The 18,351-nt window shown below is 31.1% G+C and overlaps 1 protein-coding gene across 2 annotated transcripts in view; it reads right to left on the bottom strand.

Moving 5' to 3' along the window:
• Nucleotides 1-15,917, bottom strand: part of Smp_014570.1 — a gene marked incomplete at both ends in the record, with an annotated part of 19,808 nt that extends 3,891 nt beyond the window's left edge. Inside the window, 5 exons of one of the 2 annotated variants that reach the window (XM_018795703.1) lie at nucleotides 1,575-1,626; nucleotides 3,070-3,150; nucleotides 3,847-3,980; nucleotides 4,780-4,822; nucleotides 15,804-15,917. In XM_018795703.1, coding sequence (XP_018649990.1) covers nucleotides 1,575-1,626; nucleotides 3,070-3,150; nucleotides 3,847-3,980; nucleotides 4,780-4,822; nucleotides 15,804-15,917 — 424 coding nt within the window. Of the gene's footprint in view, nucleotides 1-1,574; nucleotides 1,627-3,069; nucleotides 3,151-3,846; nucleotides 3,981-4,779; nucleotides 4,823-5,426; nucleotides 5,470-6,579; nucleotides 6,652-15,803 lie in introns of those variants that run through there. The other variant, XM_018795704.1, reaches the window with a different exon arrangement.
• Between the last annotated feature and the right edge of the window lie 2,434 nt (nucleotides 15,918-18,351).

Raw genomic sequence — 18,351 nt, 5'->3', positions numbered from 1 at the left:
AGTGCTTCCAGGTTTTCCATGGTGGTCTAGCTTCAATTGACTCATGATTTCAACTATATAAAATTACTAAAATCTTCACAAAACCCCCTTCTGATATTACCTATTCATTTGATCTAAATGGATACATATTTCAAAATGAAACGTGTATTCGTTTGTTGATCTTGGAAATCTTATCAGTGTAATTAAATAACTTTAACAAGCTTTCATGACGGCAATTAAGAAAACAAAATACAATAGATACTTTATGCTCAAATGAAATTATTTCTGTGTTCATTATTATCGTGAACATAACATGATGTTGTTAAGTTCGTCAGTTTTAGTATTTGAAGTGGACGATTCTTCGTCCATTGAACATATGTCAACAGTCTTTTTATCAAACTATAAATATATTTTAAACTGCTTAACATGCCAGTAATTTAGGGAAAAATATCAGTATAAATTTAGTTAGTATATATATTGGCTCCATGATAATAATGAAAAAAAATAGTTATTCTCTCTAATAAAAAACAAGAAATATTAGTAGTTGAATAAACTATTAGGGCATCACGTCACCATCAATGTTCTAACGTACAAAGTGAACAAATTAGGATTTTAAATTATTTTCCTACCTAAACTGTCTTATATGGTGAATAATGATAGTCAGACATGCTGAACATTTATTGTGTATAAGTAGAATAAGTTTTATTTTTTTAACCAAAGAGGTATTTCCTGGAGTTCTAGTTAGAAGCAGTAACCAGTGGAGTTCAACTAGGTCTGTTGTGAGATATAAACTCACTGAAAACAATGGTGGATGGTGGCGCAATTTCGTGGATCGGTTGAAGTCAGACATTAACACCGTTGGATGCCGACTCAGTGGTCTCGGGGTTAAGCACTCGCACGCGAGGCCGATATGTCCCGGGTTCGAGTCTCACGAGGCAAGATCGTGGATGTGCACTGCTGAGGAGTCACACAATAGGACGAAACGACTGTCCAGTGTTTTCAGGTTTCCCATGGTGATCTAGCTTCAATTGATTCGTGATCTCAACTACTAGAATTAAAAATAATGTGTTAATCTTAATTACTCTATAATAACGATTTCTGTAAATGTATGTTCTGAGATAAGTCAGGAACGAAGAATATTTTCATCATGTTAACCATTAGGTTAAAGTATAAACAAGAACCATAACCTGTACCCTCCCTGGGGACTACTTCCGGTCCCAAGCCAGGATAAAGGAGGAGGGTTGAACTTGGGGTTAGCGACCCCATCCCGTTGAAAACTAAATCGCTAAAAAACGCTACTCAGATAAAAAAGTGAAAAACGCAGTTTGCATTTTCACTCTAGTCCAAAAGCCTTTTAAAAAAATAGAGTAAAAAAGATTAAAATTATTAGCGATTTCACTAAGAATATTTCTCAGTTGACTGTCTGGTGAATCATTTGGATCATATTTTTCTGAGTAACTGTAGAACTATTTAAAATGCCCAATACTTAATTCAGATCATGATAACATTAAGAAACAATTAGATGAATGAATATGTTAGCATATTATAAAACTTCACCTTATATAATATATATATATATATATAATTCTACTTACCGGAGTTTCGAGTGGACGAAGATCTTGTATCATTTGCACAAGCTTGTAATGCCTGTCAAAAAGAAACAAAATAATTTTCGCTATTACAAACATTCAAAAATTAAGTGTTCAACGTATCAACATTCATGAAGACACTTATGTTATATCGGTTGCGTGCGTTCTTGCCCAGCTAATATATATGAACGTGCTGATTCCCACCAATCAGAGAGGAGTGAATTATAGATCAGATTAATGATACACAAAAGCCGTATGAGCAGTCTTGAGTACTTAACAGTCCTGCTATCTGCCTAGCCCAGCCAGTTAAGTCCAGAACACCAATAACAGCCTCTGCAATATGAATCATCATTCTCAAACATACTGGCTTTATATACCAAGCAAACAGACCACATCGTACCATAAAATAGAAAATAATATTTGTACAAGATTTGACCAAATGTGGCTGTGAATAGGGGGAACAGTAATTAATGGACTATGGATAACTCAAGAATGGTAAATTGTATAATAATATTCTATAGGTCAAAATGAAGCTTATAATAAGAGGGACACGAATATGGATACTTTAGTTACTTGACAGTTATACAATAGGAAATATACATATCACGTTCGTCCATAAACAGTCCTCGAAAGTTACCATTCATAAATCTCCACGGGATATAACAACTTAAAATATACCAAATGAAAACAGAATTCAAATATGTAAGAATAGCACATAAAATATTAAGCTTATTAGTAGTTTAGCGAATAAGGCGACAATATTTGAATACATTGATTGTAGTCTACTTGAGAACATCAGCATATGAATGCTGACAAATCAAGTCGTTAACTAACAATTACATTAAAACAAACAATTGAGGTTGAAATAATATCAATCTGTAAATAGGGTAGACATTAAAGTTCATATGGCTTCAAAGAATGATTAATTTAAGTTTTAATGTTTATAACTGTTGAATACGTTTTAACAACTGATAATGTGACCAATTACAGAAAAATTATTACCGTTATTTCTCAATGTATTTTTAAACCAACATGAATTTCCTGACCATACTGAAATTACATGACTCATTGATTAAAAATTATTTTGACCGTATTTAAAATGTAAATGAGTCTTAGTAAGATCAGCATTGTAACCTGAAAGAACTATATACTTATCTTGTCTTAACTTGAAACTCCTCAGCAAAGTGCATTCAAACTATATTGATGAAATTCATGTACTCACTAGTGATGGGTTTCATGATATAACTCATGGAGTTCTAGCGTGAACCAGTGACCAGAGGAGTTGGGCGAAACACTATACTGATAAAAATGACTTGTTTTCTGGCTTCATTATTAATGTTTTAGTTATGAAAACATGAATGATACACGACACAGTTATACAGAATCGTTTTGTTGTACAGAATTTCAAACTATTAACCACTGGAATATTTTTTAATGCAAATGATGGTACTAACGATATATTTAAAAAAGCTAAAATATATTCATGATATTCAAAATTTACCTTGCAAATGTAATCAGGATTCACTGCTTTAGCCAGTACATCCAAAGTTTTATTAAGGTAATTATTCACATATGCTTGGCACTTGGATGAAAATGAAAAATAAAAAAGGCAGTGGGAGATACAACCTTTTAGACTGAAACAACTTAAATATGGCGATTACAAAACCATACTGTTTCCACTGAACTTTTACCGCTATGGCTATTTTTTATTACTAAATTACAATGCTTACTAAGGTACTTTCGATGTGTATGAAATTAATCTTCACGAATATTCATTATAGAAATTAAGTCTCAAAAAATCATTATTCTTTCACTAAATAGTTTATTTTACTAAACATATTAAAATTAAAACTGAAAAGAATAATGAAATTAGTTTATGACCGTTTGAAAATTACCAGTCAACTTAATTCACTTTTGTATTAGTTGTTTGAATCTTCCCATTGATGTCTAGTAATGTAATTAATCCGTCACTTATTGGCTTATATACATCATGTAAGGATCGTCTCGATATTGACTTCAGTCACAAGGATTATAAACAGAGATGGATGGTAGCTAGCAATGACATCCAGGAAGTGCGTTTCATCCCATTTGGGACTCTTCAGCTGAATGTACTTGCATTTCAGAGTTAATGTTCACTTTGGGGCTCTAACCCAGCATCACTGGCTTCAAACTTCATCACGTTATCCACTTACGTACTGAAGTTTAAACAACCAATAAATAATGTTTGTCTAATAATAAAAAGGGAAAATTGTCTAATGCTCAGATTATAGTTACTTACAGTGTTTTTTAGACTTTCTGATGCAATAGACTGACATATTTGTTCTGCTGCAATCATATAAATCTTTACCCAATAATCTTCTGAAAGAATGTAGTGAACTAAATTCATCCCTGCCAAACATGTATCACATTCAGCTGAAAATATAATAATTACATTCAAATAAAGGAGATTGTTTGGACATTAAACGATAACTTCAAAAACTAGCTAATACTTATACTTTAAGTGTTTATCAAATGAGTTGACCGTGAATTCAATACAGATGTTCAGTAAACGTTAGAATTATTGTGAAGGTTTGTGTCATACACTTACTTCCTATAAGTATTTTATATACATATTACTGAGTATCATAATTAAAAACGTATCCACAACTTTAAAATGTTGAATGGGAAAATAGCTTAAGTTTAAGTTTTGCATAATATTAATCCTCAAATATAATATAATAAACTAGAATATATCCTTGACCAATTTAGACTATGGAGATAATCTTGTTGACAAAACAATGGACATTGTCAATTCATTAGTTGTGATGCACGGATACAGTTACGTCCAGAATCTTTCGTAACTTATTTATTCTTTCTATAGCATGCACCTAAAGATTCAATACTTAATATTTATACACTGATAGATGTATACTAGAAACAAATTCATTGTTAATATATGTTGTCTTCAAATATCCTGGGAAATGATGTATACATAAAAATGGAGAATTCGTAAATAAGTAATGTATTGCTATGACACTAGACTATTGTGTTTGAATTATGCTTTAGAATATGATTAAGATTTGTTTTATTAGTCGTAATGTAATAAACAGTGGACTTGTTTTAGAAGCTCCAATCTAGAATAGTCATCTTTAATTATCCATTCAAAGATTAATTGTTCAGCCTAGTATTTTTACAATTTTGATACATTTTTAAGTATAATACTTTACAAAATCTATGATGGATATGATATTAAGATCCAGATTATTCATGAAGTGTGCTATTCATAAAATTGTCAAATAACTAGTTTTAATATTTGAATTCATAAGTCAATTAAAGGTAGACCACCATGAAAAACCTGGAAGCCCTGACCGGCTTTTTCCTCCTTGTATGGGACTCCTCAGCAGTGCGCATCCATGATCCCGCCTCATAAGACTCGAACCCAGGACCTTCCGGTCTCGCGCACGAGCCCTTAACCTCTAGACCACTGAGCCAGTGGTGTTAATGTCTAACTTGAACCGATCCACTAAATTGGGCAACCGTCCACCATTGTCTTCAGTGAGTTACTATCTCATTGTGGTCTATCCTTAATTGACTGATGAATTCAATTGTTAAAATACTAAAAATCTTCATAAATCCCTCTTCTAATAATTAACTACTTGTATTTTCAGTAATTACTAATGGAATGTGGACGACTTTATAAGGTGTCAAAATGAACTCATAAGATTTTAAAACATTGAGATTATCAATCTGAATTAAAGTCTTTTAACTTTATCCTATTAAAAAATATCTGACTTATATTTTTCGAGAACGGTTTATTTTTGAACATTAACTTCAATATAAGGTATATATATCAATTTAATTACCAGTGACAGAACATACCTATTGTTGAATTGTCATCTTTATTTTCCTTAGTAAGTAAATTCTGTGTAAAAAAATAACACAATGAAAATGAATTGTATACTGCATCATCTTATGTAAGAAAGAAAAGCGTTACTGATGTAAAGCGTAATTTTAGTGGCATGAAGTCTCCTTTAACATATCATCCTTTCTTACTTAGAGTGTTCAACTAAGTGATTGATGTTATTCAATTCATGTAGCTAGTATCCATCTTTTTTCTAACCTCGGATGTATACGTAGTCTCCATCAAGAAAGAAAAGACTTGATTGAAAACAAAAAAAGTTTTTCATACTTTCTTTGAATCAGATAAGGTGTTAGGTAATTAATTAGTGTAAAGAAAAAAAGTGAAGAAAATAGTATTGCAAAAACTGTGCCATATTTCAAGTCTGTCATGGTAGTAAATGGATTGTACTCAAATTTATTGTCAACGATTGGTTTGTTCTTACTTGATAAAACGTTAATTCCTAATTCGACTTAGTTTCATATCTCTTCGCTTAGACTTTTATTGCTGATATTATTGTTAATATTTTCTTGCTTATAATCTTATTGTTTTAGTATTTACCTTGTACTTAATTCCAGATAGATATACTATTGTGTTAAAGTCACATTAGTCATTTTTCATTTTCTTTGTTAGCTTTAACAGATTATCTAGTTATTGTACAAAGTTATTAAGCAGGTCAATCAAGATGTACATGTTGCTAAGGAAATATATGTAAACTAATATTTGTTTGGATAAAAGTAGTAGCTTTACAAAATACAAAGTGGTAGAATGTTAATTATATAAGATAACGTCTGAATGAAATCGTCATGATTCAAGTTCGTTGTTTTGTAAGATGATTTCAAATGAATTTTTTTAATAAAGAAATAAACACTTTCAGTATCTTGATTTCATCTAGTGAACTGTACATCTCACATTAACTATTGTAAATTAATTATATAAAGAAAATGAGCCTAGTCCTACCACTTCATAACATACAATGATCATATATATTATTTATATATAGTTGAAATCATGAGTCAATTGGAGCTAGAACACCATGGAAAACCTGGAAGCACTGGACGACCGTTTCGTCTAATTGTGGGACTCCTCAGCAATGCGCATTATATATATTAGTTAAAAAAAAATAAAACTTACAATTTTGTTTGATTCCGTTGAACAAATTACGCTCTGTACAACAAACACCAAAATGAAGATAGAATGAATCATGATAGAATGAGTTCAGTTACGAAATGTAAAATCTATGGTATATATCGAAATTTCTGAAATAAATAGAATTAATATTTTACTCATTTATATTCATTTTTTAATTGAAGACTTTTTTCAAAAAGAACCTTTTTTAATCTTCGTTATTTCAAGTGTTTTTAAAAGAATATTTAAAGAGGTAATATAGAGCAAAGTACACCTTGAAAAATAACTATTATTGAAATTTAGAGTTTGATCTTCCCACTATTAGTTGTTATTTTGTTTGTTTTTTTCATTCACTTTGAATCGATATTACCAAAATTTTCTTTTTGTATTCAATGTTCAAGCATTATCAACAGTAAATTAAGTAGTATGTAATTTAGCAAAGATGGATAGTGGCTAGCAGTGCAATCCAGGAAGCGCGTTTCGTCCTATTTGGGACTCGTCAGCTGGATGTACCTGTATCTCAGAGTTAATGTTCACTCTGGAACTCGAACCCAGTACCTTTCTCTTCAAACGCCATCGCGTTATCCACTCGGCCATTGAGTCCGGATAGCCATTTGCTTGTGCAATGGGGTGAAGTTTAAATTCACTTGGTATTGTTTGTTTAAATCTTCCCATTGATGTTTAGGACTGCAACTGGTCAGTCCCTAATTGGCATATGTGCATACTGTGTGTATTGCCTCGATTTAGCCCTAATTCACAAGTATTATAAGCAAAGATGGATAGAAGCTAGCGGTAGGTTCGAGTCCCCGAGTGAACATCAACTCTGAGATGCAGGTACATCCAGCCGACGAGTCCCAAATAGGACGAAACGCGCGTCCTGGATTCTACCGCTAGCCGCTATCCACCTCTGCCCACAATGCTTGTGAATTAAGGCTATATCGAGGCAATACGCACAGTATACACATATGCCAATTAGAGACTGACCAGTTGCAGTCCTAAACATCAATGGGAAGATTCAAACAAACAATACTAAGTGAAGTATATATTTAAGAAATGAATAAACAACAAGTATATGAAAACGTTCATTTTTATTTGAAAATTGTCTTTTCCTTATGTTTTCTGTGGTTTGCATATATATCATAATTTTGATAGCGAATATATATTGTTTGAGTGATAAATGTCTTCATGTAGTTTCATAATACTGAATATTACAAATAAGGCACTGATACGTAAATGTATTGGCATTGATTAAGTGGTCTTTTTTGATCAAAATCGATTATAATGAATGATTGCCCTTCGAAACGTTTATTGATCAGTAGAATTGTAATGAATAAATATTCAGTAGTGAATTATTTAAGGATGAACAAATTTTCGTCAATAAAATTTACTAACATTAGTGAGTAAACTAGGGATAAATGAGATTATCAGTGTTATCAAAAATACTGGGTTAATATGCCAAACAAACTGACCACATCGTACCATAAAATAGAAAATAACATTTGTACAAGATCCAGCAAAATGTGGTTGTTAATGTGGGAGGTAGTAATTAATAGACTAGGGATAACTCAAGAATAATAAATCGTATAGTAATAGTTCATAAGTCAAAACAAAGCTTACATTAAGAGGGATATAGATACGAATAGTTTAGTTACTGAATATTTATACAATAAAAATATACACATAGTATTGGTCCATAAACGGATCCCAAAGTTACCGTTCACTATTCGTATCGGGACATAGCAAGCAGTTAATTACTTTTCATGATGTAACTGTCATGCTAATCATCTAACCTTCAGATAGCCTAGCCGGACTCTAACGATCAATGTTTCTAAATTCAATCGATTCATGATTTCTCACGACTATTATTTATTATTGTTAGTTGAACAAAACAGATGCCTTGGATTTCTTGAGTTTAAATTGTTGTCTAGTTGCAATTTTGATGTCTAGTTTAAATAAATTTATGGTATAACCGTTTGTTTTTGAAAGAAAATGCTAACAGCAAGAATGAAGTATTATAATTTGTTAAAATTGAAATGATTTAGTAAATATTAGTTCCGAATTGTTTAATTAAAAGTGTAGTAAACTTAAAAAAATAAAATATTTTCGAATAAGACACATTAACAAATTAGTTACAAGACATTTGAATAGCTATAATGTAATTTCAATTAGATGTACGTCAGAAATAATGAGTTAACAAAATAAGTATTTCTTCGGTTTAAAGTAAACAACAGCGATTTTTCAACAAAATGTTACATTATTAAGTATTATGTTCGTTACGTAACTAATGCAGAATATGGTATACAACTACCACACTCGAACGTTTAGAACCCCACAATCACAAATCAGAAGATAGAAGAAAGCTGGAGAAGTGTTTGTTGAGTAAGAATCAAAATGTACAGAAAATCATGGATATTTATATATATAAGCATTTGTTATATCAGCATTATAATTCAGTTAATCCTCAAAACAGGCCTGTTATGTTATTGTCTCCAAAATCAGAACACGTTGAACAGAAAGCTCCATCATGTTCTGATTTGATGGAAACTTTTCGGTCCCTTTCGGGCTTCTGGAGGCTCCGTTGTAGTTCTCAGAAGCCATCTCAACATTAAGGTACATTAGTTTTTATGCTTTTCGAATATACTTTATGATCTGTTGAGAAATTAAATGATATAGAGTCTCAATGTGTTCAGAAATTGCAACTATCGAATAAGAGTTAAACAATCATCTAACGCTTAATGAAAAGTATTAAGGAAAAAAAATAGTATAGTGCAAAAGTTAATTATTGATTAGATCAATATGAAAAAGTCAATGAAAAAATTTGTTGGTACTTATAATTTATCTGCTAGTGTAAAAGTATTTTAAGAAGTTAGACATTAACACCACTGGATGCTGGCTCAGCGGTCTAGAGGTTGGGCGCTCGCGCGCGAAGCTGATATGTCCTGGGTTGGAATCTCACGAAGCGGGATCATAGATGCGCACTTCTGAGGAGTCCCACAATAGGACGAAACGACCGTCCAGTGCTTCCAGGTTTTCTATGGTGGACTAGCTTCAATTGACTCATGATCTCAACTATTAAAAAATGATTATTGCGAATAAATAATAAATGTAGAAAATTACAGTGGAACAATAGACTAGACCTACTATTTTCACATACAAAGTTTAAGTCTGAATAGTTATATCATTGATTCTATATTGCGTAGACAATTTACATTTATATTTTCTTTGATGATTTTAATAGAAATTTCTGTCAAAGTGTGATAAGTAAAGGTAATAAGATATTCGACAAACAAACTGTTCCTTAACATTCATTTTTTGGATATCAACGTCTAGTTATCTTTAATGATGATTTTGAAAAGAGTGTTCCATTGTGTATCTTATGTGTTACACTCCATAAGAGCTAGAAAAATCCAGATATAAATTGATCTAACTTGAAGAGATAGTTTGATTTAGGATTTCAACAATGAAAAATGATTTATTAAATTAATTTACGTTTTATTATGTAAATGTTAAGATCAGATGAATTGGTCCTTTAGTGACTATTGCTTAATCAATGACCGGTAAAAGATGAAGGTCAATTATTGATTGATTACTATCGATTCAAACTACATTTATTTCAACGTAATTTTATTAGTTTACTCGGTGTTGTTTACATGAATCTTCCCATTGATGTTTAAGATTGCAATTGATCACTCCCTTATTGAGATATGAGACTGATCAATTGCAATCCTAAACATCAATGGAAAGAGTCAAACAAACAATGCCAAATGAATTTAAACTTCACCCCATTGCACAAACAAGTGATTATCAGGACTCAGTAACTAAGTAGATAACGTGATTGCGTTTGAAGCAAACGGTACTGGATTCGAGTCCCAGAGTGAACATCAACTCTGAAATGCAGTTATATTCAGCTAATGTGTCCCAAATAGGACGAGATGTTCATCCTGGATTTCACTACTAGCCACCATCCATCGCTGATTATAATTTTATTGGGTTCAATTGTTTTGATTGTTTACATAGATAAGATAATAATAATAATAAGATCACTTCACTTAAGAATTTTATACATTATTTTAATTATTATCAAATTAATAATAACAATATATATTTTGAGTTTTCAATATAACATTTCAAAAATAAATAAAAAATATATTTAAACTGAAGCGCCCTTTTAAAGCAATCATTAATTAAACTTAGATCAGAAAAATTAATTATTCATTATTGGAAAGCCACACTGTAACATAATGAGCTGTTTTATAAATGATTATATATAGCTTTGGTTAAATTGAAATGGTCAAAGTTTAATTTATACTTCATCTATTTGAAGGTGATGGTATGTCTTGAAAATGATATCTTGGAAACAAAAAAACAGTTTTAAGCAGAGATGAATATTGGCAATATCTAGGCAATCTGTTCAGAATGTACATATTGTGATGTGGTCTACTTATATCTTCATAAGTAGTAGTATATGGTGATGATCAGACATAGAATGTATTTTGGCAGAAGACCGATAAGGAAAGAACTGAAATGAAGCGTAATCGGTATAAAAATGCATGACCAATGGAATTAGAGAAGATGAACTGATATTTACAGAAGGAACAGTGAAGATTGAAACAATTGATTGTTATTTTGCAAATTAACTGTTTACTGTAAGGTTATCAGATCTTAGTAAGATAGTTTGTAATTTATACTTTAATAAATTCGATTGTCCCCAACTAGTGTTTTGTTCACTGAAATATTACCATTAAAAGATTGGTCAATTATAGTCCTAAACATTAATAGGAAGATCCAAACAACCAATCTAATATGAATGACATTTTTTTAAAAGAAAATATTATAGTTTATCATTAACGTTCTTAAATCAGATCGGAACAAAAAATTATTGACCAGAATAGGATGTTTCCTTGAGTTCTAGTGTGAAGCAGTGACCAGTGGAGTTCAACCAAGTCTGTTGTAGAGATATCAACTCACTGAAGACAATTGGTGACGGTTGCTCAAACATCTTGGATTGGTTGAAGTTAGACATTAACACCGTTGGATGCCGGCCAGCTCAGTGGTCTGTCGGTTAAGTGCTCAGGCGCGAGACTGGTAGGTCGTGGGTTCGAATCTCGCGAGTGCGGGATCGTGGATGTGCACTGCTGAGGAGTCCCACAATAGGACGAAACGGCCGTCCAGTGCTTCCATGTTTTTCATGGTGGTCTAGCTTCGCTTGACTCATGATTTCAACCATTAAAATACAAAAATCATTGTTTTTATTATTCAATTTTTATGATACATTTTTGAAGTTGATTAAAATTTTAAACTGGGGTTTTGTGGAGATTTTAGTAATTTTATATAATTGAAATCATGAGTTAATTGAAGGTAGACCATCATGGTAAACCTGGAAGCACTGGACAGCCGAATCGTCCTATTATGGGACTTCTCAGCAGTGCGCATCCATGATCCCGCCTCGTGAGATTCGAATCCAGGACATATCAGTCTCGCACGCGAGTGCTTAACCTCTAGACCACTGAGTCGGCATCTAATGGTGTTAGTGTCTAACTTCAACCAATCCACGAAATTGACCAACCATTCACCATTGTCTTCAGTGAGTTGATATATCACAACAGACCTGGTTGAACTGATTTTATCAATATTTCAAGGAAAACAAAAGTAGTTTTCATTATCATGATAAAGTAAATTGTGGTCCGTAACATTAACCTAATGATGAAGTTATTTGTTCAAGACAGAGTGGTAACCTTTCCAAATCACAATTACACTGAAATTGAAATAAAAATCTATTGGATCATTTTCAATGCAATAACTGAAATTCTATTGTTTGATCTCAACAGAGTTGTATCGTTTGACGAGCGAGCTTTTCTGTCCCCTCTCATCTTTAGTAGTTATCAAACTGGTGTCAATTTTTGGTAAAACTTGCCTTTAAGTTTGTTCATATTATTCGTTCCTTTCTTAGTGGCAGGTACTTTAACTGATGTCATAAGTCAGATTACCACAACCAAACAAATCAGCTATAGTTCCTAAAATAGATTACACCGAATTAGATGATCACCGCTCTATCCGAACTGTAATAAGTAGTTGAGTGCTATTACTCCCAACAAGAATAGAACACAGTATTCATCACTTCAGTTGTTGGAACGTAAGAGTTAAGATTCGAACGAATGAATTGAGTAACATGTTTCACGTTAATGCCGAGAAAATTAAAGACTGTAATATACATATAATTTATAAAAGTTTCAGTCGGAAACTTTTAAAGAGGAAAAAATCTCAACTTCATGAAGTTACTCAAGTTTGCAAATGAATTTCACACAGTACATTTTAACAAAAAGTTTATTTCTAAAAAATTACAAATTTATTTTATACAATTCATGTTTCTGTGTGTGGTATTCAACACTCCCCTCCTAGAACATATACCTTTAATCAAAATTTCAATGATTTTTCAGTCATCATTTACACATTATTCTTTTTTTGTACCAACAAATTGATTCTTTTTTTGTATCTCTATTTAGGTGAGTTTATTTGTATGAGAAAATGAACAAAACAGAGAGTGAATGAGAGATAAAGAAAAGAACATTGCTGAAATTCTCATGAAAAAGTTATGTAACTAAGTGTATTATTGGATTATGTTTGTTTATTAGAGTCGAAAAATAATAAATGAAAGTTAAATTGTTTCCGGAAAATTTAAATCATTCACATTTTTTAGAGATTAGTTTAAAAATATATTCTCCAGTATTTTAATAGGCAGCTATAACCTGTAAAGTCAACTATGTTAGATGTTTCATGCAGTTAGTTCCCTTTATGAATTTAAATAAAGACAGATGTAATAAACTGATGAGAATTCCCATACTAAGATGAAACGGCCGTCCAGTGCTTCAAGGTTTTCCATGGTGGTCTAACTTCAATTAACTCATCATTTCAACTATAAAATAATAATTTATTGCGTTGTTATAAATAGTTAAATATCTTTGGTTGATAAACAATAAACTACTAACCATATCAGTAGTATTTTGTAACTTGTATTAAATAAATACACAAAATTACGTAGATATTTCTTGTTCAGATTAATTAAGTACAACAGAATATTTAAACAGATGAGATATTGTTTATCCACTTATATAACCTTTAATCTAACAGTAAAACAAAAGGTTTTAAAAACACATTGTATATCTTTCATATATATATATATATATATATATATATATTAATGGGTAATGTGTTTAACGAAATAATAACTTGGAGAAAATCACCTTAGTTATGATAAATAAAGAAATGAAAATGTACAATGGATGTTTTGAATTCATTCTATTATTTTTTGTATTGTGTACAATAATAGAACAAATTGAAACAACATTGTTATCTGAGAAATTATATGTAAGTTTTAGATGGTGGAGATACTGTGAATCACATATGGAGAAATTCAAACACTTCACTTCTACCTGAAGTTTTTGCTGATGATCTCGTTCAGAAGGAAGATAAAAGTTCCATGATGAAACCATCCAGCTCAGAGAACAAAACTCCATCAAAATATATGTAAGTTTATTTATAATATGCATATTTATTCAGATTACATATTTACTATATTATACCTTAATTTAATTATATTCTAAATTTTAGGTAGTAATTGATAATCAATCGATCTGTGTTTATTATTATTTAGGACTAAGTAATTGAATTGGAAACTTAATCAGTTAGTGACTAAATTCAATTCAGATAAAATGATCTTCAGAAGGGGTTTTGTGGATATTATAGTAATTTTTATTAGTTGAGATCATGAAACAGTTGAAGCTAAACCACCATGGAAAATCTGAAAGCACTGGACGGTCATGGGTCCGAATCTCGTGAGGCGGGATCATGGATTCGCACTGCTGAGGAGTCCCACACTAGGACGATTTGGCCTTCCAGTGTTTTCAGGTTTTCCATGGTGGTCTAGCTTCAATTGATTTATGATCTCAACTATTAAAAATAAAATTATCTATTAATAGAGGTTAAATGTCAAAAGTTGGTGTTTAATTACAACCATCAATATCAGAATTAAAAATACATATGGACCTTTATGAATAACAAATTGTTTTAATCAACTTAATATCCATAAAATTGTTCATATATATTCATAAGTTTACGAAAAGGCAAAATAAGTAGTTTTAATTTACTAAAAAATTTAGAAAAGAGACGTAATTAAATACATTTCTATATAACTCAATACATAAATGAAATATTTGAATGAGCTGAATAATTATAATTTTTATTAGCAAATAATAAATATCAGAAGGGTTTTTGTGGATATTATAGTTATTTTAGTAGTTAAGATCATGAATCAGTTGAAGCTAGACCAACATGGGATACCTGGGAGCACTGGATGACTCATGATTTCAACCATAAAATTACTATAATATCCACAAAACCCCCTTCTGATATTGATCAAAATATGCTTCCTAGTAACTGGCTTAAAGGGGTATTTCCAGGAGTTCTAGTGAGAAGCAGTGACCAGTGGAGTTGTGAGATATTAACTCACTGAAGACAATGGTGGAAGATTACTCAATTTTGTGAATTGGCTGAAGTTAGACATTAACACCGTTGGATGCCGACTCAGTGGTCTAGAGGTTAAGCGCTCGCGCGCAAAACTGATATGTCCTGGATTCGAATCATTCGAGGCGGGATCATGGATGCGCACATCTGAGGAGTCTCACAATAGGACGAAACGGCCTTCCAGTGCTTCCAGGTTTTCCATGGTGGTCTGGCTTCAATTGATTCATGATCTCAACTATTAAAATAATAAATTGTTGGCTTGATTTTTTGCATAGTTTATTAGTTGAAGTAATGATAAACAAATCTAATGGCCTACGTCAGATTTGATAGATCAGTTGTACTTCTATACTTGTACAAACAAAACATGATTTTAGGCATAAAGTATTTTGATGATTTGTATTAATTTGTAAGGTGTGAAGTGTTAAATAATAAGGAAGGATACCTCGTAGATCTTATCACGTTGACGACTCTCAGTATAAAATTGATTATTATTGATTATCAATGTATATATTTGATAAAATTGAATAGTATCTCGCTGAATAACTCTCTTTAAATCAACATTTTAGAATACAAGGGTCTACAGAAATAGTATAAAATGTGAGTTGCATTTACTTATTTAACTCTGAAAATATTTATGTGTTTGACCTTAACTAATGTAAATAAATAAACAGATAGCAGATAAAATTGTATGTTGGATTGAATAAAGTAACCAGTTCAGCTGCCTTTACAATACTTAAATGTATGGTTTCTGCTACTAGAATCTTTTCACCTTCAACTAGTTGTTTATCCCGTGATAATCTTCTTGAAGAACATTTTGTCTTCATTTTTGTTATCTCAAAATCTAATGTGTTGTGTACTGCCTTCAACCTACTCTTTATCGTTAGCAGTCTGTTTATTAAAAGTTTATAATCAATTCATAACTAATAACAATACAGTATTTTTATGATGAGGGATTAATTTAGTCATACTGATACTCAGGCTGACATATTTCTGAATAAAGGAACTGTCGAATCTGTTTTCTTATTTTTATTGATCACTGGATGTTTGAAATGACGATGAGGACTGGGTGTTGAATTGTGTATCTTCATTTCTCTTACAATTTTAAATGGAAGGTAATGTTCTGTTCACCACACTTCAGTTTCAGATTGATTTTCAATAGCAGATATACAGTAAACAGGTTTTCATATTGTATCATACTGAAAGTGATCGCATTAATCCTCATATATCTGGTGATTGCGGTTTATAAATGCTTGCAACACTAATGAAATATTTTAAGGAACACCAAAAACAAGATTGCAGTTAAGGCATGCTTCAGGGATTCTAAAATGACAGATTTCAAACAGACCTTTGGCTTGTTGACTCGATAGTTTATGTTTTGTTTATTTAGAGCAACTATGGTTGAATAATCGTGTAGTTGCCATGTGAATAATGGATTTTTGTTTTCCATATAATTTAAATTACATCGAACATGGGAATAATGGTTTCTACATTGCATGCAAATTTTTCCCCAACTTTACCGTTTTACAGACTTTGCTTAAGTAGGATTACACAATAATCTTGATAATATAATTTCGTAACTGACAATCAGGTTGGATATTTACTTTTTATTTTATTGTTTCAAGAAACTTGTTAATCAGAGCTGTCATTTACTAGCAGATGGCATTCAAAGTACCACCTACCTTCAAAAAATTTCTTTTTTTCAGTTGTACTTGTACATAATTCATAAATGTAGAGGTAAATTATGCCATGATGACAATCAATGTTCACTGTTTGGAAGTCACTTATTTTCCAATATTTTTTTGAACCTTCTTGAAAAGAATAGTCTCTGTTAGCAGAATTTCGTTTTGATAAAATGATAAATAAAAGTGATTTTGTAAAAATTTAAATTAAATTGCTTTTATTCCAACTAATGTTTATTCACCATAACAAAGTAACAAAAACAAATGGAAACTGTTCTGTATATTCTACCGGGTAGACATGTAAATGTTTCAAGAATAGCTTCTGGAATTAAAATAATGAGTCTAGGATTTCACTAGTAAATGAAGCTAATTTGTTTGGTCTCATATATTTTTGTACTTAAATTTCATTTCCTTTACGGTATAGTGATAATAAAAGCCATTTCCATTGTAAAAAATTATTTTTGGGCGAATTCGTCGTGGAGTTATTATTGATTGACAACATTGTAGATATAAATGCTAACGATTCATAGTAAACAAGATGATACACGGAATATGGATCCGAACATAGAAATTGGAATTATAACGCTGATATGTGGAATATCCATCGTCAATTTCGTGAACCCTCAACTTTATATTCAAGTTTATATTTTTTGATGAATAAAGTAATAAAATAGTTCTAACTTTACAAAATGCCACTTCTATAAATAAATAATATATTTTTAATATCCAAATGAGTATAATAATTAGATTTTCTGATGTTTCGTGACTCAGTGTAAGTCACTTCTTCAGAGAATAAATGACCAACTTAAAATTAATCCAAGTTTAAATAGTACAACAGAACAATAAGAATTTTATGTGATCAATAAAAAAACAGGTTTGAATAAATTAATGTCGTGTCATTTCGGTCAAGGTGATTCTTAAGCGGCATGTATGCAAATTTGTGTGTCTGTGTGTACTGTTGTACTATTTAAACTTAGATTAATTTTAATTTGGTTATTTATTCTCCGAAGAAGTGGCCTACACTGAGTCACGAAACGTCACAGCCCATACACAAATCAAGTGACTTGTGTGGCACATATGTATTCGGTGCCCCTTTGTACCAATATTTATGTGTTCAAATAAATATATAAGAAACGAGAATTTGCTTAATTTTATATCTGTATATTATTATGAAGTGTTATTAAGTGGTGTGATTTATGCACATTCATCTTAACAGTACCGATAACCAGAGTCAAGTTTAATATATGAATGTCGTTTATGTGATTAGATGGATTGAATGATTAAAACACAGTGACACTTCAATGATTACGTATGCTATGTAGTACAAAAACAAAAGGTAGGAAGTACCAAGTGAATTGAAAATGTAGTTGATAACTCAAAAAACAACAATTTATTAGCTGTTAGTTATTATATTGATTGTTTTTACATTTCTAGATGCTACTCTCTAGCAGGAGAATATTTTGTCAACCGATGCAAGTGTGAAGTCATTTTTCTTTAAATAATCCTATTTCTTATGTTATTGTTTCTTATCAGAGAAAAGTATAAACCTTTCGTCTAACCGCCAAATAAAATCTTATAT

This window comes from Schistosoma mansoni, chromosome 2, assembly GCF_000237925.1.
Source record: "Schistosoma mansoni strain Puerto Rico chromosome 2, complete genome".
Taxonomy (NCBI): domain Eukaryota; kingdom Metazoa; phylum Platyhelminthes; class Trematoda; order Strigeidida; family Schistosomatidae; genus Schistosoma; species Schistosoma mansoni.
Note: the sequence above shows the minus strand (reverse complement) of the source record. Positions and strands in the feature narration are given on the sequence as shown.